Source organism: Eulemur rufifrons, chromosome 3, assembly GCF_041146395.1.
Source record: "Eulemur rufifrons isolate Redbay chromosome 3, OSU_ERuf_1, whole genome shotgun sequence".
NCBI classification, from domain to species: domain Eukaryota; kingdom Metazoa; phylum Chordata; class Mammalia; order Primates; family Lemuridae; genus Eulemur; species Eulemur rufifrons.
The window spans coordinates 17,390,625-17,418,439 of NC_090985.1; the positions used below are offsets into that span (position 1 = coordinate 17,390,625).

General features: G+C 46.1%; 1 protein-coding gene across 1 annotated transcript in view; it reads left to right on the forward strand.

The window, feature by feature from the left end:
• LRRK1 (leucine rich repeat kinase 1) overlaps positions 1–27,815 on the forward strand; it is a 121,129-nt gene that overhangs the window by 40,986 nt on the left and 52,328 nt on the right. Inside the window, exons 3-9 of the mRNA XM_069465797.1 lie at positions 1,184–1,355; positions 3,922–4,101; positions 4,520–4,668; positions 23,258–23,484; positions 24,545–24,672; positions 24,759–24,922; positions 25,748–25,885. Of these exons, the coding sequence (XP_069321898.1) occupies positions 1,184–1,355; positions 3,922–4,101; positions 4,520–4,668; positions 23,258–23,484; positions 24,545–24,672; positions 24,759–24,922; positions 25,748–25,885 (1,158 nt within the window). The remainder of the gene's footprint in view (positions 1–1,183; positions 1,356–3,921; positions 4,102–4,519; positions 4,669–23,257; positions 23,485–24,544; positions 24,673–24,758; positions 24,923–25,747; positions 25,886–27,815) is intronic.

A 27,815-nucleotide genomic window follows, 5' to 3' on the forward strand; every position in this document is an offset into this window, starting at 1 on the left:
GAGATCATGAAAAGTCAAGGGCATTTTTTACGTTAGACTGAGACAGCCACTGTGGCACACTGTGAGTAGCTGTGTGATCCTGGGCAAGCTACAAAACCTCTCTGAACCTCTATGTCCTTGCCCATGTATTAATACATGGCCCACCTCACAGAGCCTTTCCATATCAGAATGGCTGGAACAAAGTATGAACTCAGGCTTAGGTCCAGTTTCCTCCCTAGTGTTTTCTTCCTCTGGGCTACCAAGTCAAGAACCCCACTGCATGTTGCTGGAGGATCTCTGCCCCTGGATTCAGACCTGTGGATTTTTCTCTGTCACACTCCTTTTATGGATAACGTGCAGGATGGTTCTTCACGGAGCCTGGCTGCCTTCCCTCCTCCTGAGGTTCACGCAACACGTACCGGATGATAACTGAGCTCTGGCTCTATGCCAGGAGGGGGTGTCCCGTGGTCCCCATCCTCATGCAGCCGGCGGTCAAGAGCAGTGCTGCCCAGTACAAACGGAGTCTGAGCCACACGGATAATGTCTAATTTTCTAGTAGCCACATTAAAGTAAATGTAAAACAGTAAAATGTTGATATCATCTTATTTAACCTGATTATATTAAAAATCATCTCTTCAACATGTCATCAACATAAAATTATGTTTTTATTTTATTTATTTTACCTTTTTTTATTTCAGCATATTACACGGGGACAAATGTTGAGGTTACGTATATTGCCCTTGCCCCACCCGAGTCAGAGCTTCAAGCGTGTCCATCCCCCAGACAGTGTGCACTGCACCCAGTAGGTGTGAATATACCCATCCCCTCCTCGTACCTCCCACCTGCCTGACACCTGATGAATGTTACTACTAAATGTGCACTTTAGTGTTGGTCCGTTAATACCAATTTGATGGTGAGTAGATGTGGTGCTTGTTTTTCCATTCTTATGAACATAAAATTATTGATGACATAGTTCACCCTTTTTGTACTAGGTCTTTGAAATCACATGTGAATTCACACTCTCCACCTCCCACTTCGGACCAGCCGCATTTCAAGTGCTCCACGGCCGCACGTGGAGGGTGCTGTCGTCCCGGACAACCCAGCTCCAGGCCGGCCCAGGGACCTGGCAAGGCACTCAAAGTCAACTCTCTTGGCAGTTCCACACAGAGCTTGTCTCACTGAAGCCCTGTCCTGTTTTGACCAGGGCCACCTTCTGAGCATCTCGGCGGCCCACGGGGATCTGGAGATGGTCCGGTATCTGCTCACCGAGCGGCGGGTGGAGCTGCCGACAGAGCCCACCGATGACAACCCAGCCGTGGTGGCGGTGCATTTCGGGCACGTGGAAGTTGTGCAGGAGTTGCTCGAGTCCTTACCAGGTAAATCACAGGGCATGAGTTCCTTACCACCTCTCAGGGCACCGTCTTCTTAGGCTTCACCCCAAAATGGTTGTTTCTTCATGCTTCTCCCAATACTGATCAAGAAACCTGGAATATCCAGCTGACAGTCTAAGCAACGTGACAACTGCCTGCCACCACATCCCACCTCTCACTCCCATTAACTCACGAAGTAAATTCTTACACACCATGTTTGATAAAGAATATAGAGTGATGTTGCTTTTTTTAAAATTAATTGACTTTGTTTTTTTAGAGCAGTTGTAGGTTTATGGAAAAATCGACTGGAAAGCAGAGTTCCCATTACCCCCCAAGGCCTGGGTGCCCTTGAGGAGCCAGAGGTGACTCCTTCTTTTCAGGGATCCCCAAGATTAGCTCTGTTCTAATGAAGAGTCTATGCCAGCTGACCCAGTCACCTGATTGTACAGCTAACATTGTTTGAACATCGCCAAGTCCTGAGAACTTGAGAGACACAGAGTATTTTTTAAAAGGTGTCTCAGCCCTTTAGTAGCTCCTGGCCAAGCAGGGGAAATCAAGGCAGAAAGGAGTAACTCTGTGCAACATAATCATGCTGAGGTTGAAGTACTTACACAGAGGTCTGGGGACACACGTTGGCAGATGGTCTTATCTGGATACAGGATGGAATCTTCTGAGGGAGGATGACATCTGAGCTGGGCTTTGCAGGATGAACAGGAGTTTTCTTGGCAGGCAAGCAAAGGAATGGCTTGGGTTGCTGCTTTCCCAGAACAGGGAGCTCAGCTGAACCTCAGTGTGGTTTTCAGCTGCTCCTAGGGGCATCCTAGCTCCAACTCAACTCCAGGCAGAGTTGCTGAGGACTGAAGGATTCCAGAGCACTGTGCTGGGCCTTTCAGGAAATGCAGCAATGGGCAAAACTTCATGAGCCCTCTGGGAATTCTCAATCTGGAGGGGAAGGCAGCCGTGGGCAGAAGTGAGGTAAGACCAGAAGACAAGGCAGCTAGAGAACAAGAAGGAGGTATGAGAGGCTGGTGGGGGCTGGTCCTTTGAAGCACGTCTTTATGAAACTCCTGGTCCCTGCAGCTGAGCGGGCGGAGGAGCGGTGGAGACCGAAACAGGGCTCTCTCTGAGCGTGGTTGGCTTTAGGCCTGGGAGAATACAGGTAGGGGTTTCGTGTGGTTAAGAGAGCACCCTTTGGTTGGAGACCAAACAGGGTTTAAGTCTTGTCTTTGTCATTTACCAGCTGTGGGATCTTCAGCAAGTTTCTGAACCTGAGGTTTGGTTTCCTCATCTTAAAATCATGGTCCTGCCTCCTAAGATTGACGCATTTACATCTCAGCAGAAGTTAGTATCGTGATTACTGTATTTCTCTTACCTAGGTATCCTTGCGGTAAATGAACTAGGGATCACCTGTTTTCTGTTGCTATACCTGTGAATCATTAGTCCTGGTTAAGAATAGAGGGAGAACAAGGGACATTGGCTTAGCACGGGCTCCAGTGTAAGTCCTGTGCCAGCTGCCTTATGTGGTGAATTCTACTCCCTGCCATCCTGCCCTGTTTCCGGGTCAAGTCCCATCACGGAAGGGAAGGTCACTCTCTCCCCACTTGGGAGCCTTATGGTCCCTAAGGACTTGTGCCCCTGGAAATGAGACAATGTTATGGTCCAGTTGGGAAGTGTCAGCGCAGCAGATGAGGTAATTTTTTCCATGGCAACTAGACCGAGAAGATATTGCACTATTTTGAACTTGAAGATATTGTAACACTTCAGCCCACACTGTCCCTGTTGATTCCATGTGCTAAGTGTTATTTCATCCTGGAATTAAGTAGGCGGTTCTTTCAGGGAGTAATTCTCGAAGTTTTATGCTGGGGAGTTAGAGCTGTTTCTTTCATCAGAGCTTTTATTATTATTACTATATTTATTAAAGTAATATATGTATTTTACAGATAATTTGGAAATGCAGAAAAGTGCTAGGACTCTAATAACGTAATGACTTTAGGATTTATTGATCCCAACACTCCATACACATTGTGCTATGTAATCTTCACATTAAACTTGGGAGGACGGATGTTATTATTCCCATGTTAGCAAAGGGTAAACTGAGGCACCGAGGGATTAAGCAATTTGTCCACAACCACACAGCTGAAATATTTTAACCCTCAGCTGCCTGTCTCCAAAGCCCGTACTCCTGCCTGTGATGCTACTGCAGGGGCGGGGCCGGGGCGGGACGCGGACGCAGGTGTGGGGCATGTTCAGGATCCCACTGCCCAGATACAACACCGCCACACTGGGGGGGTTCTTTCTGGTCTTATTTCCACACATCCACTCTTATTCAGCTAAGATCACACTGTACATGCCATTTTGAATTCTGCTTTTCTTCACTTGGCATCAAAGACGTGGGGAAATGTCACATGCAGTTCAGAGGGACTATTCCAGAAAGGACTGTCAACCCCACAGAAGAGACTTTCAGTTGGCAACAGGACAGCTCGGTTTTATTAATGGTCAAAGGGAAGATGAGAGTGGGGGCAACCAGCACCCTTCAGTGGCTCTTTCCCCTTGTCCTGTCGTCTCCCGCCAGGTCCCTGCAGCCCCCAGCGGCTGCTGAACTGGATGCTGGCCTTGGCTTGCCAACGCGGGCACCTGGGGATCGTGAAGCTCCTGGTCCTGACGCACGGGGCAGACCCGGAGAGCTACGCGGTCAGGAAGAACGAGTTTCCTGTCATCGTGCGCTTGCCTCTCTACGCGGCCATCAAGTCAGGTGGGTCCTCCCACCCCACCCCGAGCCAGCCCTGCCCACGCCACTCGTGTGGCTTCTAGATGTGGGACCGTGTCCTCACTCTCGCCCCTGGCTCTCAAATCACTTCTGTGGACCTTTGCAACTCCTGTTCTCTGTTTCTTTATCAAAATATCTGCACCCTCACTCGTCCCTGCAAGGGGATTTCAGTGACAGGGACCAACTGTGGCAAATGGCACTACTGTAGGAGGCACTGCAAAGGGCAGCGTCCCGCAGAAACTCTCCCACTAACAGGAACTTGCTGCATCAGGGGCGCAATAGAGAAGTGCAACCAGGACAAGCGCCTGGTCGGTTTCCATCCCCCATGTTCCATCTGCCTTAATGCCAGCTGCGACGCCGTCTGCATCTGAACGCCCTTAGCTTTCTGGTTTTGTCCCTTCAGGGAATGAAGACATTGCCATCTTCCTGCTTCGCCACGGGGCCTATTTCTGCTCCTACATTTTACTGGACAGTCCTGACCCCAGCAAACATCTCCTCAGGAAGTATTTCATCGAAGCCAGCGCCCTGCCCGGCAGTTATGTGGGGAAAACAGTGAGTAGTCACTGCCTATGGGGTGTGTCTTCCTGCGTTTGTACTGCCATGACAGAATCCACAGACCGGGTGATTTATAACGGACAGAGATGTATTTGGCTCGCGGTTCTGGAGGCTGAGCAGTCCGGGAGCACGGTGCCAGCATCCACTGGGAGAAGGCAGGGGGCAAGAGAGGGCCCCCTGCACAGCCCACTCTCGAGATAATGAGCCCACGCCTGTGATAACAGCGTTAATCCATTCATGAGGGCGGAGCCCTGATGGCCTAATCACCTCTTAAAGGTCCCACCACTTAATATCATCACAATGGCTATTACATTTCAACATGAGTTTTAAAGGGGATCCTCAAGCCATAGCAGGGTGGGGTCTGAAATCTGCACTTCATATACTTTCTCAAGGTTTTCTTTGGCTTTTCCCCAAAATCGAGTAAATATACCATAATTTTTAGCAATTCCTTTTAAAATTTTCCTTTATTAATTTTTTTTGTGGGAGTATTTTTTTTATTTCAGCATATGATGGGGGTACAAAAGTTTAGGTTACATATATTACCCTTGTCCCCTCCCCCCGCAGTCAGAGCTTCAAGCGTGTCCATCCCCTAGACGGTGCGCATCATACTCATTATGTATGTATACACCCATCCCCTCCCCCCTACACATCTGCCTGACACCCGATTAATATTATTCCTAAATGTGCTCTTAGGCGATGATCAGTGTAACCAATTTGATGGCGAGTACATATGGTGCTTATTTTTCCATTCTTGGGATACTTCACTTAGTAGAATGGGTTCCAGCTCTATCCAGGAAAATACAAGAGGTGCTATATCACCATTGTTTCTTATAGCTGAGTAGCACTCCATGGTATACATATACCACATTTATTAATGCACTCATGTATTGATGGGCACTTGAGTTGTTTCCACATCTTTGCAATTGTGAATTGTGCTGCTATAAACATTTGAGTGCAGATGTCTTTTTTATAGAATGTCTTTTGTTCTTTTGGGTAGCTGCCCAATAATGGGATTGCTGGATCAAATGGTAGGTCTGTTTAAGGTATCTCCATATTGCTTTCCACAGAGGTTGCACTAGTTTGCAGTCCCACCAGCAGTGTATGAGTGTTCCTATCTCTCCGCATCCACACCAACATTTATTGTTTTGGGATTTTTAAATTACAAAAGTTATATGTGCTTGTTATAACTAGTGAAAACAATTGATAGATGTAATAAAAATTATGAATCTACTCCCCTTAAATAATTTAGCAACCTGGGAAGGATCTTTGCACAGCTTTCCATATGCAAAGCTACTTATAAACCTAGACAGGGTCTAGTTTTAGTTAATTTCCCCTTTGAATAACAAAAATAGTATTGCATTATTTATGTTACCTTCAACTTAGTTTTTTAAATTTAGTGCTTTATCATATACTTCCGCTAGATCAGTCGATGTGGCTACAACTCATTCTTTTAAATATATACTTTAAATCTACAGAATCAGTATAGCTTAATTGACTCAGCTTCTCTCCTATTGGTGGACATGTGGATTATTTTTGTTTTCCACCCCTTGTAATGTAGCCTGATTTGCTAGGGTGTATTTGTTTATGTAGATCAAAGTCCTAAAAGTGGACTGCTTTGGAATCATTTCCCCCAAAAACCGGTGGTTCACATTTTCACCAACAAGATGTGGGACTCTCCGTCCCCACTCCGCAGCCGGCATCAGATATCCTGAAGCCTTTTACGTTTTATCAGTGTGATGGCGGAAAGTGATATTTCCTAGTTTTAAATAATATTGAATAGCTTTCCATATGTTCATGAACTATTTGCATTCCCCTTATGTGAACTGCCGCTTAATGTTTGTTGATTATTTTTCTAAAAGGTCGTTTTGTCTTTCTCACTTTGGATCTTTTTGTACATTAGGGATTTTTTAAGCCTTTGTTTATCATATATGTTTCCAACATTTTCCCCAGTCCATTATTTTTCTTTTTTCTGTTATCTTTTATGATAGCAAAGATGTAAGAATATATAATCCAATATGTTCATCTCTTCTTTTATGGTATCTAGTTATATGAGAACTAGACATCTGTTGAAGTCACTTGTCAATTCAGGTTGTCTGCTTTCCCTTATATGCAGTTGGGGAGATTATGTTTTAGTAGAAAATCATCTATTTCCTTTAGATTTTTGAATTTGCCATCATGGTGTTGCACTGATGTTTTTCTTAGATTTCTTTTCTTCTATATCGGTAGCTATATTTCTCTTTACATTTATGATGTTGAATAGTTTTACTTTTCCTCTTTCAAACTGAATCAGACCAGCCAGGAATTTATGTATTTTAGTGGTGTCATCAAGGAACTGGCTAGGTTTTTTTTAAATTATTTGTTTATTATCTCATTAATTTTAGCTTTTATCTGTATTAAACCCCTTTTCATATGTTCTTTCTTGAGTATTTTGTTGTTGATGTTGAGGGCAATGGAGGCTCTGGTATGAGACTTCTGGTTCTAATCTGGGCTCCAGGCTTCACTGCTCCAGGACCTTCATCCGGTACTTTCTTTCCCTGTGTCTTGGTTTTCTCTTCTGAAAAATGGAAAGAGCAATAAAGTGTCTGTCTCAGGGGGTGCTTGACAATTAAACGTGAGAATAGTTGTAACATTCTAATAGCAATGCTTGACACATGGTAAGTAACTAATAGATGTTACCCGTTGTACTTCTGTTTCAGATTTCTTGAGTTGAATATTTGTTTATTTCTGTCTTTTTTTCTCTAACTTTAGCTTGTCAGTTGCATTATTCAAGCCCTTTATGTGATGCCTATTTGTGCTGGCTTTCTTTATCAGAATCTGAAATGCAGATATACACAGAGAGATATACAGATACAGAGATGTACAAGTGTACATACATCTATGTCTGTGTAGAAGTACCTATATATATTTCCCACTTCTGATATTTTGATCTCATTCCTTTTATGTTTCTATAAGGTTTTGCTTCATACACCTGGTTTATGGCTTTATGACCCATCAGTACATATTTTTATTATATCTAATAACCACTTTTATCCTGTTGATATCTCAGTATTTGAAACTGAGTTTGTCTACTCTTCAGATAGCTACATTGCCCCCTTTTTCTTTGCATCGACCTTGGATATGTTTTCCCTGACGATTCAGTTTTTTTCTTTGTCTCTTTGTCCTAGTTGTATTTTTTGTAAACAGCACTGAGTTTTTAATCCCCTCTGAGTATGTGTCTTTTGAAAGAGGAATCCACCCACTTCACATTTGTGTAGAACCTGTCATATTGGTATATTCTTTTCATCTTTTAAAATTGCATTTATTGCTATTTCCTCTTTACTCCACCCTTATTCTTGCTGGTTTCCTAGTTTGTAATGAATACTAATATTCTACTTCCTGTACATTGTTACTTCTCTGTGCCTTGGTTAGTTTTCTCAGTTGTAAAATAGGGATAATTATAGCCTCCACCATTGGGGGCAGCTGTGCAGTTAGCACAGGGTCTGGCACATAGTAAGTGTTCAATAAACATTAGTTAATATTATTATTAGGCTCAAGTTGCAAAAGGAAATAATGATCATCTAGCCCTTCCATTTATGTAGTGCTTGGTATTTTTCCATGCACTCTGTTATATTCTTTGATCCTCAGAACTCCTCAGTAAGAACTGCAGGGAATATAAACTGTTTTGCAGATGAAAACATTGAGGTACAAAGACATTATGTTACTTGTCCACGAACAACCAATAGAACAACAGAACAAACAGTACTGATGCCCAGACAGGGCTTTCCCCTTTTCTCGATTCCTAAACTGTACCTCCCAGGTGGCACGGAGACAAGTGACTCTCACCCTTTTCTGCACATCGGAATCCCTGGAAATTTTTTAAAATCCTGATGCTGAGGCCACACCCTACACTGATTAAATGTGAATCTCTGGGGTAGGATCTGGCATGGGGGGTTTTAAAAATTCTCCACAATGTGCACCCAAGGTTAAGAGCCAGTAGCTTCCATTTTCTTGGCCTATAGTTAAAAGCAGAAATGGTCGGTGTCTCTGTCCGTGATCTTTTCTGCAGGGTAACCCCTGCTACATGTGCTAAGATTGGCAAAGAGCACAGAAGTGACTATTGCATTTTGTGAATGAAAACCAAAGAAAAGACAATGCTGCTGTTCCTTTCCTTGGCTCTGCTGGGTAGAATTAGAAAAGGAAATGAAATTTCAGCACAGCCTGAGTCATAAGGACTCCTTGGGCTTCCCCGCAGCAGATGGTATTTTTATCATTCAAGTGAATTTCAAAGACAAGTACCTTGGAATGGGTGTGTCAGGCCCCGTGATCTCTAACCTGTGAAAGCACACTCCACCGGTGCTGCTGGCAGAAGAGAGAGAGGGCAGGGCAGCCCAGAGGGGTCCAGCAGTCAGGAACAATGGCCCAGGAGGCGGAGGTAAGTACTCCTACCTCTCCAGGTATCCGGCGGGACTGAGCTGAGTTTTTTGGTTCAGAATATTAGACGAGGGGAGGCATTACAAGAGTGTTTTGCTGACATGATACACGGCCTGAAAGCACCCGTGACTGTGCTGCCCTTCACAGCAGTGACCTTGTTGAAGCAACAGTCCCACCGGGGCACACGTGACACAGGTTGTTGCCTGCAGCGCTGGTGCAGCAGGTGTTCCCGGGTCACGCAGTGATATTTTGGGGAGATCATCCACGTGCCATCCCGTTTTGGTGTGTTTGTGCTCTGCCTCCCCCACCAGTCCTTCAGTACTTGTTAATGTAATAGCTGCCTGTGTGGAAGCCACAGCTAGTCCCGGCACAGCGGCCGCCTGCGTGTTTCTGGGTCGGCCATCGCCTGGTTCTCAGGCTGCCAGAATCCATCCCTGCCGGCAAGCTGGGGAGGGCAGAGAAGCCTGGATTTGTTCTCCACTGGCAGCCCCTGCTGCTTGGGTTTTGTTGGTGTTTAGTTAAGGAAGGTTCCAGAGGCTACACCGCATGGTCGGGACTGCTCAGACACACTTTTAAAAGAATAAAAGTGAAGTCAAGTCAGACCTGGCCAAGCCGTTTCCCTGACTGCGCAGTGCTGCTCTTAGAGCTGCCAAGCTCGCTGAAACATCCCCTGAGATGGCCTGTGTTCGTGGTGAACATCCTGTCAGTGTTTAGCTGTGTTGCCATAAGAAATAGCTTAATGCTTTGATGTTGTCACACCCAGAAAGGAGCAGGAAAACTCAGAAATGCCAGGAAAAGCCGAATCAGGTCCCAGAATAACCACGCTGTTCGGCCTTGTTCAGCACAGGCGGGAGGGCTCGCTGGGGCTGTTTAAGTGTTGGAAGCAGACAAGAGCTGAAATTAACTTTCCAACAACCCAGTGGGGAAATTGTTAATTTCCTTTTTAAAGTGCCTAATGATTTCAAATCTGGCAGCTAACCTAAAGAGAAAAGGACATCTATTATTATGGTTATTATTACTTTTAGGATCAGCTCTGGCTTATGTATTCATAGCTTAAAAGTTCCCAGTGACCCACCCTTCCTGTCCCTGTGTTGGTGCCTGAGCACTGACATCTGGCTGCACATTTTCAGAGTTAAAGCGGGCACTTTCCCGTCCGTGTGATCTGGTGGGTCTGAGCATTTGCATTTGGGGGATGCTCAAAGAGGGCAGGAGGCAGCACTGTGGCCTCTCTGCCACTACTGGGGCCTTGTGAGCTGCTGATAGAGTCAGCAGAGCGAGGGCTGCGTGCTCATGAGAGTGCCTGATGGCCCTGGGACACCTCAGGCCTCTGGGAAGCATCCTTGTCCTAGGTCGGGCCTCATATTCGGTGCAAAGGGTTTTGTTCCAGAGTATTATGCTTTTCAAAGCACTTCCACATACACTGCCACCATCTCGGTACCTCACGCCCTCCTCCCAGCTGGCGCAGCTATTGCATGGAGCAGATGTGGGCATTGGCATTCCCAGAATTAAGTCTCTGGACCAGCAAGGCCCCTGTGGGTAAGAGGCAGTGCTGGGGCGTGGACTCTGTCTCACTGGGGCCTGGCCTTTTCAACACTCACTTGTGTGAGCAGAAGAGAAAGCCTTTCACCTCCCTCCTGAAAGTCACAAAGGCAAACTCGGGATTGTGCCAGGCATCTTTCCACCAATTCCACTTTTCTTATGCCCTGGTGAGGAATTCAGCCCATTCTTCTACAGGTGTGTCTATTTTCTCTAGTTTCCAAATACCAGATGGTTCCCTCTCCTCATCCTCTGTTCACGTGCTCTCCTCGTGGAATAGGCTCACAACTGGGACTGTATCCACAAGCATGGCAGGCACCTCACAGAACTTGGGAATGGACAGCCAGGATCACGCAGTCGCATAAGTGAGCAAGAACACCCCACGATTTTCCAAACAGGTGTTCAACTTGTCCTACTGGATTTTAAGACATACTCCAAAGCAGCAATTATATAAACCATTTGTATTTAGCTAACAACAGAGAAAATCGTTAATAAAATAGACATGCAGAAATAGTAAAACTATTATTTGAGCTTACATGAGAAACTAACAAGAAAAAGAATAAGAAACATTATCAAATGTCACTGGAACCATTAGATATCAGCACAGAGATTTAGATACACTATGATGCAAATAGATTCCAGAAATGTTAGAGTTAAGCATTGAAAACTCATGAGAATAAATATATCTATAGATATATATATATATTTATTTATCCCAGCAATAAAAGGGAAATGATTGCATTTCGATTTTAAAGATATATGAAGATATGTAACCAGAATTAATATGAATATGTTTAAATATTAAAGCAAAATTATTTGTACCAAAATGTAATATAAAGAGAAATATAAAAAATAAAGGCAATAGAAAATATTTCAAAGAGAGAACTGACAAACACTTAAATCCAAAATAGATCATTGATGCAATTCTTTGTCAGTTGATGGCTGGATTTAATTCAGCCAGTGTTTATAGATCACCTGCTCGGTGCTTGGGACTCAGCAGTGACCACGCCAGACCCTCACTCTGACCACCACATTGCTCACAGATTCCACCAGATAAGAAGTTGAGAGAAATAAATAGTTTCCATTAGAAAACACAGACAGTAAACCGTGGCATAGAAACAAATACAGCCTTATTGGCAATTACAGAAATTCAAATTAAAACAACTTGAAAATACTGTCGCACAGCTATTAAACTAGGAAAAATAAATATGCACGCTGAGTAAGACACTTGGCAGGGCTGTAGAGCCATGGGCATACCAATGTCTTGCTGCTGGCACTGTAAATTCATTCCATATATGCAGACAGTAATTGGCATCAGGTGACAAAAGCTGTAAAACTCTTTTCGGCCAGTGAACTGTTCTGCATGTGGTATTTCCTTTCTGAAAGATACCTCCAAGACATAATTCAAAAGAGATAAATAGTGATTGCCACAAAGATGGTATTTATGATAAGTAGAAATGGAGAAACAAACCAACATGTCCAGTAGCAGGGAGAGACTATAGAGTCCATGTATCCAAGCAGGTGGACCCCACCTAGCCAGGGAAAAGTGAGCCTACCTCCTCAGCACTCAGCACCCTGCTGCTCCTGGACCCCAGGACACCGTACAAATCCCCACACAGCAGCCTTAGGGAGGCCTTCCTTAACCTGCAGGCCTTGACGCTCCCCTTGCTCCCCACCTTCTGTCTCTCAGAGATTCCTGTTTGATTTATTCATAACATGTAACAAAGTTTGGGTTGTCTGATGGTCTGAGTGACATTCTTATTTAATGTCAATTCCTCCACTGCACTAGGTGCTTCCTGAAAGCAAGGACCTTGGCCACTTTTGCTCACCCTGTGTTTGCTCCTCAGTGTAGGACCTAGAACAGGATTAATAGATGGTTGCATGGATGGATAGGTGGATAGATGGATGGATGTGGTTATATGGATGGCTGGATGGATGGCTGGATGAATGAGTGAGTGGATGGCTAAAAATTTTATATGCAGAAACCTCCCTTCCTTTTACATAGGACTTCATAGCTAAAAAAAGTACTCTGCCAAACATTCTATTTTAATCTCTTACACAATCCTGTGGGGTAGAAGTTTTGTCTTTATTTTAAAAAATTAAGGAAACTGAGAATTCTCTTAAAAGTAAGTTAAGTAGCTTAGTTAACACATTGCCACACTAGAAAAAAAAATATTTTTCCTTGGGATCATGGTGTTTTATTATGAAAATAGAATAAAAACTTCAAAAACCAAACAATCCTTTCTAATTTAATGAAAAATTTGTTATTTTTTATTGTTTTCTGTGCATGAGTTATATGCAATCCAATTGTCAATATTAATTGTAACAATAAGAATATCAATGAACCATATGCTTACATATGCTTCACAAGGCCCCAGGCTCAAAACTATCATGAGTTAAATACAACTCACGGGGCAGTTAATGTGTCAATTGCAGACACAGTATTTTTATTTCTTGTTTTTTTTCTCTCTCTTAAACAGATACTGGCAAAATTCCTAAGTTGTAACTAGTGACGGGAGGTTTCTTGTAAGTTTCCTATTTTTAAAAGGAATGACTGAAATACTATGGGGGGAAGTAAAATGTTGATTTAAAAAAAAAAACCTCTTTACCTATTTTTAAAAATTTTAGCAAAGGAAAATTTGTAAATTTTACTAAACACACCTTTTGTCCTTCAGACGATTAAAAGAGGATCACTGTGTATCCCTTTCTTTGATGGAAGGTGCTACGGTTTTCCGTAATTTACCACCGTGCTGTTCTTTGTATAGACCCTACCTGGCCACAGAACGTAAATATTTGAGTTTAGCTGTTGTATTCTATTAAAGAATATTTTGTTGCAGTTTTTGCATCCATGTACATACACGTAAGTGTCCTGGAATTTTAATGGCCCTTGCAAAATAACTGGTTTTGACTAATAAAATGAAGTGAGTCCTGTATTAAGGAACCATTTATATAACATAGGAACTATTTGTTATTTGAAGGATTTGATTGAAAACAATTTATATTGAATTAGGAGCCTTTTGGGGGTGATTCTTTAGTTATTTTCCTTATTTGTTTGTTTCATGAATTATTTTGGGTTTTTTCGTATTGTGTCACTTTGTGAATTTTTATTTCGGTAAGTAAATCTTACATTTCAACATAGTTATTTGGTTTGTGAGCTCCGGCTGAGGACAACATCTCCACATCTCCCATAATTTAAACAATGATTTCACATTGGTGGTTTTAGTGTCATTTTCACTCTCAAGTTTATGGTATATTTCCTTTTATTTTTAATATAGTCGATTGAATATCAATTGTAGTATTTTTTCAGAGGCTCTTGAATTGGTTTTATTTACCAATTTTATTATTTTTGCTCCATTTTGATTTTTCTATTCTAGCCTAATTATTTTCATTTTTCTGCTTTCTTTTAGCCTTCCATTCTAAGTGGGTCAGGGCTAGTTTGTTATCTTTCACTTTTTATTTTTTGTGACCATGATCAGAGTTGTGCATTCTCTTTTCCATGACTTGCGATGCTTTCATTGTTCTAAATACATATTCTGCTGTTGTATTGGTTTTTCTCTCCTACCCAAGCATTATTGAAAAGATGTTTTAGTGTCCACGCAATTGGACACCTTTAATCCTCCTTCTTATCATGATTCCTTCCTTTTCTTTGCCTTTGTCCGGGCATAAGGTATGCAGGATATGGGATAAGACATGTAGGAAGCTTGCCTTTTTTATTTGCTTTCCTTCATATCTCAAAATTTAATCAGTTTATAGGGAAGGGTCTTATCTGTTTGAAAGCAGAATTTGTTTTCTTGCCATACCATTTGGTGGTCTCCCAATGTGATCGTAGTATGTGGCTTTATAATTCCTCTGTTCATTCTTTGCATATTTGATCTATCATATTCTATTAATATTTTTCTTACATTTTCATTCATGTTTCTTTTGCCTCTTTTGCCCTGCATTGGAACATAAAGATTTTAGCATGGTTGTATTGTTGGGTTGTGGTTGTTTGTCTTGTATCGCTACTGAGCTGCCTTGGTTCTCTCTCCTAACGCCTTTGAACTGCTCTGCTGACTTTTCCACAGTGCACAGTAGCAAGGGAACCAGACTGAGCACCAGGCATCAGAACTGCCATCCCAATCTGGTACTTCTCTGAGGTTGTTTTTGTGCAAGTTTTGTACCCCTGATAAGGTTACCATGAGGGTCGGTTGAAAACATGCTCACAAAAGCACTTTGTGTGCACTGCGAGCAGTTGCCAGGAAGGTGTTATCCTCTGATCAGAGCTCAGCTTCCAGACTGTTCCCCTGCAGAGTCTGGTCTTGTGTGTGCCCTCACAGCCACAGATTGTTGTGTGTTGATTGTTTAATGCACGACCAGAAGTGTTATCTTGTAAGTTATTTTTGCACTTACATTTCTCATTTATCTGGTTTCTATGGGAATGTTTCCTTTCTTTGTTTGTTTGGTATTATGTTGGCAGCTGAACACTACTAATTCTGATATTTACAATACCTTTAACAGACATGCTTTTGTCAGAACTGATTTCATTTTATTCTCTCGTTCGGTCATTTGTTTAACTGAGTCAAACCTCCCGAGATTGGAAGGAAACTGTCCTCCACTTTCTTTATCTCCCTTTCCCACTCCCTGTAGTGTTTATGCTCAAGCCCTTTTTAAAATTCTCCTTTTATACCACACAATGCTAATGGGCTTTCCCATAATTTAATGGCTGATTTTTCTGTCATTTTCATTACCTTTTAAAGTTACAATTCTAATCTACTTATCTCAACAGGCATCCTTTTGGCTTTCAAGAATCTGTTTCTTTCTTTTCCTTTCTTAATCCGTGGGTCTCTGTTGAAGGAATATTCCAGGTTCTCAGGTCCTGGCTTCTGTCTTCCCTTGACTCGTTACCATCTGTGTGCATTTTCTAGGGTTGCCGTGACAAAGTACCAAAAACGGAGCGGTTTGAAGCAAGAGAAATTTATTCTCTCATAGTTCCGGAGGCCAGAAGTCCAAGATCAAGATGTTGGCAGGGTTGGCTCCTTCTGGAGGAACCTTCCTCACCTCTGCCAGCTTGCGGTGGCTGCTGGCAACCTTGGCGTTCTCGGCCTGTAGATGCAGTCACGTGGCCTTTCCCATTGCACGTGTCTGTCTCTGTGTCCAATCTTCTCCTTTTTTATAAGGACACCAGCCACACTGGCTGAGGCCCCCAAATAACCTCATTTTAACTTGATTATCTCTGTAAAGATATAATCTCTGTTTTTCATTAAGGTCACATTCTGAGTTACAAGGGGTTGGGACTTTATATCTTTTTGGAGGGACACCATCCTTGCAGCCATCACTTCATTGCCCTTGGCCTGGGTCCACCCACCAAGGGCCACCTTATGTGCCAGGTAGACGGCCAGTCAAGGTACAGTGTCTTCCTTATCCTTCCATTTAAAATGCCCCCTCTCCTTGAGAGCCTGTCTCCGCCAGAGTGTAGGGACCTGAGGAGCAGGTGTTTAGAAGACGTGCACTGAGGATTTCTGCTGGGGGAACAATGAGGCACAGTCTGTTCTTGTTCTGTTGCAGCCTTCGCTGCACAAGGAGGCTGGGACAGAGCTGCTGTCTCCAGCACTGCTGATTCTGTCGCAGAATCCCTGTCTCTCAGGACCCCTTCTGGAGGTCTGGGCTCCCAGAGAACATTTGCAGGCTTGAAATTTGCCCCCAGCTTGGTGCACAGACTGCTGTCTGCAGCCATCATCTCTTCCCTTCTGCAGTCGCTGGCATCACTCGGGTGGCCGGGTTGAGCTGTCAGATGCTGTTACTGAGCATCTTTGTTTTTAGGGATTCTTTTGCCATGTTCTTCAGGCCCTCGAGTGAGTCTGTTCCTTTTAGATCAGACCCCTTGATTTTGCAGCTTCTCTGGTTGTTTGGTTATTCTTATTATTGTTCCTTTGCATAGCAGAATGTAGCTCTTGTCTTACTGGCTGATTCCACAAGAAGAAGGCACCATCCCATGAATATTTGTTTAACTACAAAAGAAAAAGGCTTGGGGTTTATACACCAAGAATTGATAAATTCTAGAATTTTCTATCTATTTCCCCCCTGTTTTAACATGTGTGTGTTAATTGAATAGACATCTGTTAACTGCCTTTTTTGTGTCATTCTCTGCTGTCACTGAGCTGTAGTCTGTCCCTCAAGGGATTTACAGTCTCCAGGAGGGATGATTCTTACTCAATTAGCCGTAAGTGAAGCTCCGACCAACTGACAGGAGCAAGGAGTTGGGAACCCAGGAAGAAGAGCTTTGAATTCCATGTTGCGGTGTGGGTAGAGACCTAGTAAGGATTAACCTTAGAGCTTCACCCTGGCGAGGCTGCTCTCAACCCCACAAAATCATAGTGAGGTACACCTGTGTGCATACATCACACGAGCCAAGAATCCGTTTCTGTGTCTGCACAGGGCCGGGTTGCCAGCCTGTGTCTGCTGAGGTTCAAAGCCAGGCTAAATGCACCGTAGACTCCAGCTCTTCATTGAACAACTTTTTCTTCAACCATAAGGTTGCACTGACATAAAAACATAAGAGATGTCATTGTGCCCTGGTGCCTCTTTCACTGTGACATTTTATGGCTAGTGTCACCAAGAAGCATTGTGTAAAAGTGGCTAATTGCCCTCCTGGACCGCAGCCTCCGTCACCGGTCAAGGAGACCTTCCTTGCATATCACCCTCTGTAATGAACCAGTCGCCCTTAAATACATCTAATCCTCTTGAAACAATCCGGGTCACCACCACTGCCTGGGAAAACAAGTTTCTGAAATCATTGCACTGTGCCTTCTGGGGAAAGTGGTACTTCTTTTTATTTGGCCTGAAATTTAAAGGGCTCCTGCTTGAATACAAACATGAGCACATTCTCCATCTGTCCGTGCCGGGGAGGGCGTGCCTAACCACCGCTCTGCTGAATTGGGAGAGTCTCCGCAACCAGCTGTCTTTGATTGTGCGGCTCAGTCTTCATGGATTGGATTATACAATCGCTGGCTTCGCTCCTTCAGAACCTTGTTTATTGTGATTCTGCCTGGACTAAACACAACAGAGTAACAAGGACTTCAGGGCTTTCTGGGCTCGGTTTCCATGTCAAGCGTATGGACATCTTAACCAGTGTGTTCCTTCTCCTTTCTCTCTGCCATTTTATGAACACCTGGGCACCCTGTATATCTAGGCACCAAAAACAAAATGACTTTTGTTACCCAAAGTTTTCAAACCAACCCAAGGCCAGGTAGAAATCTTGGATGGTTTTCAACCTCCATCTAGCCCAGAAATATTTCACAAGCATGTCTGTATTCTAAGAGCGTTGTCATGTTTCCAGACTTCTGCTTTTTACCACTTCTCTTTGGCCTTCAGTTTATCAGAAGTCAGTCCTGCAGAAACTCAGTGGGTGTTAGACCTAGAAAGAGCTTTAGGAAGTGGCAACATCTGCTTCCTCCTCTTCCTCATGTCTAGGGAAGTCAGTGGGACACACAGCCATTCATTTCTTATTGATAATTCTCTTCTGATAGAACAATCCCCCCCAGAAAAAGCACAGGAGGTTTCTTTCTTGGTTGAGTGGTCAACATCAAATGCTCATTTCTGTCCATGAAGATCAAGAAACCGTTGTGTTAGGGCAGCCAGATGGGCACACACAAACACGCATGCGCGCACACACATACATAGCTCTTCCCTCTGAACCATAAACTCCCTGAATGTGGGTTCCATCTGCAGCATCTGCATCTTCACATCCACCCCAGTGCCTGACAAGACAGTTTACAAATGCCAACACCCAAGAAAACATTGCTGAATGTTCAAGCACAAGTTAAACAAGATGGCATCCCTTGTAGGAGTGATAGGATTTAGATGGGAGGGAGGGGGTGATGAATTCCAGCAGACAGGACATAGAGCAGGGTGCAGAGGTGGGAGGGAGAGTGTTTCCTCTTCGCATGGTTGGAGGACATAGTGTCAGCAGAGACCTGCCCTGCCTGCAGAATCCCGGGTCCGTTGCTGGCCTCACGACACCACCATCCAGAGGAGGCCAGCTCTCAGGGCTGTGTGCAAAGCTCTCTTAGCTCCAGGCCCAGCTCACCTCGTATTTCCCACATTTTCTCCTAAATTGGCCCTTTCTGTCACCATAACAACCCACAATCCAGGGAGGGCACCTGCAGCCTCAGAGGACCCCGGCAGCCCCTGTGATATGTGGACTAGTCACTTACCAATGAGGCCATATGTGCCTCTTGGCCCCCAGATCCCTCCTACAAATGTCAGTGCTGGGCCCACTTTTTGAGCCCTGTGGTTCATTTGTGAACAGTTTCTGTGCTTTGATGGCAGTTTCTCCTTGGCCTTGAATCCCCTGCTCTGGGAGTGAGCCCCACCTCCATGTTTTTACCTAGAACAAATTAATCCCTCAAACCACCTGCCAGCAGTGTTGCAGAGGGTGTCTCTGTAGATCGGCCACTGCTCTGCGTGGGTGGGAGAGGTGGTGGAGGAGACAGGGAGACATAAAGTTGGGAAGGGGGCAAGGGGGGGATTGGGGAGGTGTGAGGCTGCAGTAGAAGGAGTTTGGATGCTCTGTGGAAGGCTGAGTGGGGATGGGGGAGGCCGAAGGGTTTTGAGCAGACCTCGATATTTTAGGATGATTGATCGGGTGGGAGGTGCTGCAGAATTGACGGGTTGCAGGTCTCAGTGGCTTGATTCTCTTCAGTGGACAAATGCTTACTTAGTGTCCACTGCGTGGTGGGTGCAGTGGTAAGATGTGAGCCACAGAGGCAGCCAGGTAGGGCCCTGCACTGCGGGGGCAGGGGGCTGTGGTCCAGGTTCCGGTTGGCCGTGCTGCTGGGTTGGGCTGGGTCAGTGCCGCGCAGAATCAGTAGGGAGGTTAATATTAAAATAAAGGGATCTGAGCTGGACAGAGCTGAGAAACGGCCCACCTCCCCTGCGACTTGCCCAGGAGCCACATGGAGTTAGTTAAGCAGCTGGAGGTCGAGCCTCACTGCTTATGCAGTTCAGGGCTGCAGTGCCAGCTCAGAGGACATGGAGGAGGTGTCAGGAAGGAGGTTGCCATTGTAGGGATAGCAGCATCTGAGCCGATTGCCGACTACGCCTAGTTCATTTGTGCCACAGTTGGTTATCACAGTAACAATCTCTTTTCTGTTGTTTTATTTTTGATGGTCCTGCAGAGATTTATTTACATGAATTTCAATAGATGCCTAAGATTTGTCGTCATAAAAGTCGAAACCAAAACCAGCTGCCTTTCACTTTACCTTTGGCTGCTGTTTCAGTTTGGGTTCAAACCATTCGATATCAAATGACCATGATGGCCACACAGGGTGAGCGGAGAGAGTTGGATTGTAACCTGGACACGTTGGCTTCGTGTCCAGCTGTCTGGCCCTATGGATTTGTGGAATCCATGAGTCCACAGACCCCCAAGACCTGGGTGTGTCTCTGTGAGCCCATGAAGCAGGGGCAGCCAGGCCCTGCAGAGCCTTCTTTGACTTGGCGTTGCTAAGGCTGCATGCCGGCCTTCCTCGGTCTGTTGCTGGGCTGACTGTCATGCTCACCCGAAGCAACCCCATGGGAGGCCACTGTCCTTTGACAGGACCACCAGCCAGAAAAAATCTGAGTCCAGAAGTGACCTAGACATCATCTTGTTCAAACCACTTATTTAACAGATTAAAAGCAGCAATAGCAAGCTGAAGGGTGATACAATTATGAATTATGGAAAGATTAGGAAATAACCCATGTGGCTGGGTTTGAATTGGAGGCATCAAAAATACACTCAGGCTAACTATAGAGCTGTGTCTTATCAAAGAGCAGAGAAGCAGACACCCCAGCAGTGAGGACCACACCTAACACCAGATCTTGGTTTCTAAATACCAATTTCCACTAAAGCAAATCGGGGCTTGAGCTTGGAAAGTTCCAGAGGAGACTGGAGTATCTTGTTTTTTCAAGAAGTAAGGAAGTACCCTCAAAGTGTTAGGGATATGCCAGAGGAACACAGGAGCCTCCTAGATGGGACTCCCTTTGGACAAATTAGGGGTGACTTGGGCATCAAAAGAAACAACAATAATAATGATGAATTATAATACTTGGAATAAAAAAGGATCCATGAGTTCATAGTGATACTTAAAGGGGAAGGGGACCCTCTTCTGTACAGAGAATGCCAGGTAACCAATGTAGAAAGAACAGTAGTTTTAGAAAAATCACCACTTTGCAACTGCCATTGTCATCGTACTGTGGGATGCAGGCCAGGGTCAGCAGTGGATGCTAAACCCACTGGGTGAAATACGTAGGAACACAGAATAGTCACATAGTCTCGGATTACTGCCCCACAGGTTGGTTACCAATCACAAAGGGTACAAGGTGCCTTTACAAAGGAGAGCTCTGACAGACACCACCTTACCCAAGGACCAAACATGGCATCACCGCAGTAGACCAACCCGACATCAGGCGCCCCCTGGCGGGATTCAGTGGGAAGCACTCAGCATTGTCTCTCAGATCGCTGCCAAAAATAGTTAACTTGAATCTGAACTTTAGGAAACAAATAAATTCAGACTATGTGATATTCTATAAAACAACAAGAATGACTGAAAAATTGCAATGCCAGTGTCAAAAAGACATTAAAAGGCATGAGGACTCCTCTAGATGAAGGAAAAGTAAAGAAGCGTGACAACTGTGTGCGATTCTCGACAGGACCCTGAATCAGGACACAAAATAGTTATAGAAGACATTGCTGGGATAATTGGGAACATTTGAACATGGACTGTGGGCTTAATATTGTATTGATGTTATATTTCTTGAAAATGATTTTATGGTTGTCACATATGAGGGTATTCTTGTTCTTCGGAGATACGTGCTGACGTATTTAGGGGTGAAGTGTGATGTATAAGTTACTTGCAAATGATTCAGCAAAAAGTAGAAAGTGTGCATATTTGCATGTGTGGGTAGACAGAAAGGAGCGAAAGCAAATATGACAATATACGAACAATGATGAGTCTAGGTGAAGGGTGTATGAATATTCACTGTGTCCTACTTCAACTTTTCTGCAGCTTTTAAAATTTTTCAAAAAAAAAAAAAAACAAGGGTCGGGAAGGAACAGTAACAATAAAACAGGCCCAGAGAAATTGTCTAAAAATACTGTCTTTAAAGCTGAGACAAAGATTCCATGTTCTTGACCCTAGGTCCAGTACACCATTGCCCATCTGTCCCTCTTCATCCAGAAACCTGGAGAGACAGACAGACAGACAGAGTCCCTCATCCCCTTGGCGCAAAGACCCGAGCTTTGAGAGGGTGTAGACTCAGCCTTTCCAAGCACCAGGATTTGGGGCAAGTGGAGATAGCAACAAGGCGCACACCGCCATCTAGTGGCCAGATAGGGACATCGGTCAACTGCTCAATTCTGAAGGCAAACTTATCCCACATTATTGGTGCCTTTCCCACCGCCTCTGCCAGGTTGCTACATTTTTCCATTTGCAAAGCACTAATCTTTGTTTATATTTCTGCTCCTCTAATTTTTCAATACGGATTTCTAGTTACTTTGGAGAGACAGACCAAAGAGCAGATTTCCTCTCCCCAGAAACCTAATTGAGCCTAGAATTTTTTGAGAATGAAGAAGAAAAAGTCCTGCTTGCATGTGTTTTACCAGATCCCTTCTACTCCCCACCCCAGCAAACCGCGGGCCTTCCTGACTCCCTCTTGTGTAAATAAATGAAGGCCAACCAAATGAGAAGAGCAAAGGCTGCTTACACTGGCCTTCCGTGGCAGGGGAGTCGGCCACCGTCACCTGCATGTGGCAGAGACCCAAAGGCAGGCAGAGCAGTGGGAAGGCTTTACAGGGGGACAAAGAGAAGGTCTCAGGTGTGCCCTGGCTGGAGGCTGTGAGCTGGGCCTCCTACGGCATTGGTTAGGAGTGCAGAGATGGCTCTCTCTGGTCCTAAATTGAAAGCAGGAACAAAAATTAGAGAATTTCTATCAGTTACTGATCAAGTCCTGGCCATTTTGGACTGATTCCTGGGTTGTTACTAGAGATAACAATCTGGCCTCTTGCAAGTCTGCTTTAACAGCAAGAGGCTTCACTGGCTATTTATTATAGATAAGGGATTGGTTTTCTGCACAGGTTGCTGCATGGTGTAGGTCAAAGTTATATTTTATATATGATGTGGCCATTGTCCATTTGTGTGTTCAATCTCTCACTGGAAGCAGCCTGTCCACCAAGCACCCTGGCACAGGACAGGTGGCTGCAGGCAGTAGCCTCTCTAATCACAGAGAAGAGGGCCCTGAAGGGAGGTCAGAGACCCAGGTTTGAGTGCTCAGCCTACAGAAGGCTCCTCCAAGCTTCCATGGCTTCCTCTGTACAGGGCAACTCCTGCCTCGTTCCTTCCCTGCACTGAGCCCACTGGCTCCCTCTGCAGGCTGGATGGTGACTCGCTGGAGCTGTGCTCAGATGACCTGCCAGGTGCAGGTGCAGATGGGAACGGGGCGCCCCTCTTTGCAGACAGCGTGGCAGCTGCTGGGGGCATGAGGTGGACCTGGTCCCAACTTCTTAGGACTCCAACTGGGGCGGGCACATAGATACACACTTGAATAAATCGTTGCTTTTTTCCAAGCCCACACTGGCCCTGGGCTCACCGCCCGACGTGTGCTTTTCACTTTTCTCCACCACCAGGCACTTCGTGTGAAATGGTCCCATCTCCGGTTGCCCTGGGTGGATCTAGACTGGCTCATAGACATCTCCTGCCAGATCACAGAGCTCGACCTTTCTGCCAACTGCCTGGCATCCCTGCCCTCGGTCATCCCCTGGGGGCTCATCAACCTCCGGAAGCTGAACCTCTCGGACAACCACCTGGGGGAACTGCCTGGCGTGCAGTCCTCGGACGAAATCATCTGTTCCAGGTGGGTCCCCGGGGATGTGAACAGGCCCGTCTGCACCCTAGCTGCCATCACTGTCCTGCACATGCTCCCTGGTTGTATTTTGTGTTTTTGAAAATAAATGTTGTGGCTAAAATGAGAAAAGAAAGTTCTGCCCTCCTGCCCTTATGCAAGCTCTCGGGAACAAGGTCACTGCCCCCTTTTTAGGTGAAAACAGAGAGGTTTAGAGAGATGGTTTGTCTCTCCCGTGTCTACACAGCTCACCCATGGCCGTGCAGAGCTGCCTGCCCAAGATGCCCATCTTGGTCCTGTGCAGGACTTGGGAAGGCAGCTGAACCTTCCCGGGCAGGTGGGCCCTGATGCGCCAGCTTTTCCTCCATCTCCCGGGGAAAGTGGGAAGAGCCTCAGAGAAGGGGTTAACTCCATAGCATTCTGGCAGCAGGTGGGCATGGTGGGCAGCCCCTGCCTGCTTTTTCTGGATCCTTCCCCCTGAGAGTGCATGGGAAGGGGAAGGAGGGAAGGACCATACTTAATTGATTTCTTTAGGGTACATATCTGCAAGACCTCATTCCATAAAGGCATTGAGCTGATTTCAAAAACGGAGGCCCTAAGTAAAGTGAGAGAGAATGTTGGAAAGAGCTTGGGGTCAGAGTAACTCACAAGCAAGAATAGGAAAGAAGCCAGCACGCAAAAACTGAAAGAGCAAGTGCCATCTGAGAGGGGCCCTTGACCTGGGCCGGATGGTTGGGTCCGAAAGGTTAAAAGCCCTGCTCTGTGGTCTCCCAGCAGCTTTCAGGACGCTGGCTTGTTTTGCTGTCCCGTGCATGGGAAGGGTTTGAATCCCTGTGGGTCAGTGGGACCAAGGCCCACCAAAGAGAGATTTGATTTTCTTTATCTACACAAGACATGGTAACTGTTTTTCAAATGAATAAAAATTATATGCGCTACCTTTTCAATGCATGCTCTTTAACCTTGTGCAGGGGAAACAAAGAAAAAATACACACCTCCATGTTTATAGAAAAATACATAAAAGTGTTTAATCTCATTCTTCTGATGCCTTAACTTCCTTCTTCCCCAACCCCAGGCTACTTGAAATTGACATTTCCAGCAACAAGTTGTCCCACCTCCCTCCCGGATTCTTGCACCTCTCAAAACTTCAAAAACTGACAGCTTCAAAAAACTGTTTAGAAAAATTGTTTGAAGAAGAAATTGGTATGTTTTATCATCAGTGACCTGACTTAGTCATTTTCTTCTCGATATGGATATGTTTACCAACTCATACTTTTTTTTTCTCCTAGCCACTAACTGGATTGGTTTGAGGAAGCTACAGGAACTTGATATATCTGACAACAAATTGACAGAACTCCCTGCCCTTTTCCTTCATTCTTTCAAGTCACTCAATTCTCTGAATGTCTCCAGAAACAACCTGAAGGTGTTTCCAGATCCCTGGGCCTGCCCTTTGGTTAGTATCACAGCAAAGTCGTGAAAGCCACCGTCAACTCTGCACCGCAGTGGCCCTGGCGGAGCCCTCGCTGCACCGTCTCACCTCATCCCCTGGGCAGCCGAGCTGGGCGGGATTCTTGCTCACTCAGCACGCAGCAGTGCTAAGTGCTCAGGCAGGTAGCTCGCCTGGAAGCCTGCCTGCCTGGCTCTGGGTTTGAGAGCCACACAGTGACACCCGCAGAGCTTTGCACAGCGACAGCTTGCATCCTGGCACAGGAGGAGTTCTGCCGAAAAAGGAGGGCTCTGTTCTTTTAGGACAACTATAAAGGAAGAGTAAGAAATAGCGGATCTGCGTTCCCAACACTGCTGATTAAATGGTGTTTTTGTTTCTTGGGAGCTTTGCTTGTTAACGCAGATGGAACAGCGTAAAGAATATGTGTGTTTTATTGCTGTTGGTTTGGAACCAGGAAAGTCTCCATCACTAGCACTAACGTTTCTAGTCTGACCATACGTGTGTGGGAAACTGGCTTCTCTCTCGAGCACGGTCCTGAATGGTTCCATTATTTCCAAGGACAATGGGTGGGATGTTCTGGAATGAAGGAAAAGGTCTAAGAACCACCTTTGTCTCCCCCAGGAAATCCTACTCCTGTCCTTTCCTTGGAGAGGGGTAGGAGAGCAGTGACAACGGGAGCTTGTAGCCTCTTAACCAACACTGAATCATATTTGTTACAGAGCCTTATTGTAATAGTCTTATTTTTAACATCAAATATGGCAACAGTCTTCTGGGCACCTCTGCATTTAAAGAGCTAATTAATGTTCATTCTCTTTCTCATCAAACTCCTAGAAATGTTGTAAAGCGTCCAAAAATGCCTTGGAATCTCTGCCAGACAAAATGGCTGTCTTCTGGAAAAATCACCTTAAGGATGTGGATTTTTCAGAAAACACACTAAAAGAAGTCCCCCTGGGACTTTTTCAGCTTGATGTAAGTCTAATAGCACTTTATTTCTCATTTACGGCTTTTTCGAGAAAATCGCTCCACGTTGGGGTGAAATCTGTGCTTTTCCTGAGCTTCTGAGATAAGGGGGGAAAATGTGAAGGAAAAGTTCAGCCGTCAAAAATACGTTATGTCCTGAGCAAGGATGGGAGTGCGGAGTGTGGAAAGCAGAAACACCGTGTTTGCACCCCCAGGACTGACTTTCATGTTAAAATTGTAAGCGCCGCCCATTGGCTTCTCCACCCTGTCTCCAGCGCTGCCCCTTTGCTGCCCCTTCCCGCTCCTGCTGGGCCCACCGAGGCCGAGGCAGCGCTGTGGACTCAGGGAAGGGCTCTCCCCAGAGCCCCGCGTGGCCAGCCCGGCAGGGGCTGTGTTCTCACTTTGGGTTGTTGGGGTCCTCAGGCAGACCGGGGATCGGATCCACTGCGTGGAGCCCGGGGCCAGCCCCAGAACAGGGGCCTGATAGGTGCCTGCTAAAGGCATCAGGGCAGCCCTGGCAGAGGCCCTGTGGTGGGCCCACAGGCCACACGGCACGGGTGGAGTGACCAGGCCTCAGCGCACAGGCTTTAGCCCCCCAGTCCTGCGGGCTGTTGCCGAGGCCTCACGAGCTCTCCTTCCCGTGTCCAGGGATCCCCAAAAGGAGCAAAGGCCCCTTCAACATGCGTCTTCTGGGAGAGCAGGGGCCGTCAAGTTACAGGCCCCTGGACAAACACGGAGCAAAGAAAGGGACGCAGGGCACGTGTCCTGCAGGGGAAAAGGAGCCACTTGGGAGGGCTGCTGGGTGAGGGCCGACCCCACACTGCGCCCCGCAGGGCACTCCTGGCCGTGAGCTCTCCCCCACGGCCGTCGGACTCTGTTTTCCCTTATTTCACACCAGCAACTAGCAGACTTGGCTTTCTGGCTTCCACCAAAGCCCGGAAGCAGCAAATCAGGAGGGACGGAACCCTGTGCAGAATCTCACCGTCGGGCTCTGTGGGGAGGCGTGTTCACTCCTCCAGACTGGGGGCGGGGGGAGCATGGGGGGAGATTGGTGGCACCTCCACGTCCCCAGTGCCAGCCCTGGGGCCTGGCGCATGGCTGGGCCTCCATAGAATTGCAGTGGGTGGGCTGGCGGCTGACACCACCACCACCCTGGCTCTGATGGGGGAGACAGGAGCCCTCAGAGTAGAGTCTAGTGTGGGGCAGGGATCAGCCTGTGGCCCTCCTGAGGCCACCTTGACTGGTGGTGAGATAGTCGCTGTCTTTGGTGCTGTCCTCAGCAAGGGTCACAGCGTGTCGCTCATTCTCCCATTAAAATAAAAACACGTCACAAGTCCAAGGGTGGAGCCTCAGCCCCTCCGTGTTCCCTGCTGGGTCGCACACAGCAGGGCTGAGGGCTGGGCCGCTGGTGAGGGGCTCCCCAGGCCCATGAATAGTCCCCAGGGAGCCCAGCTCGGCCCCCACACTGGCCAGCAGAGGGCACACGGCTGGGGCAGGTGACCCTCGGGTCATTGCCACCCTGCCTGGCCCCAGGAGGTCACCAGGAGGTGGCAGCATCGTGCAGCTCCCCCAGGGGTGACCCTGGGACAACAGAGTCTGGCGCTTTTCCCAGGAGAGGCCCACCAATAACCGTCACTCTTAAGCATCCCGAACACTGAGAAGCGCTTGCATTCCTTCCATTCCGGAATAATCGCTGCTCATTGATTTTGAGGGAAGAGCTTCTGTAGAGAAATTGTTCCATCTGCTCTGGGTGGTCTAATTTCGTGAGTTTTAGGAGACTGCTGAGCCCCTGCACGATGGGGACGTTTGCGGAGGTGAGTCTGTGGTGATAGTTTGGCTGCACTTTGTTGGGGAGCTCGCTTTTCTCCTCGGTCTCGCCTCCATTTTTCCATTTGACGCCATCCCTGCCTCTCTCCCCCTCTCTCCCTCTCCCCCCACC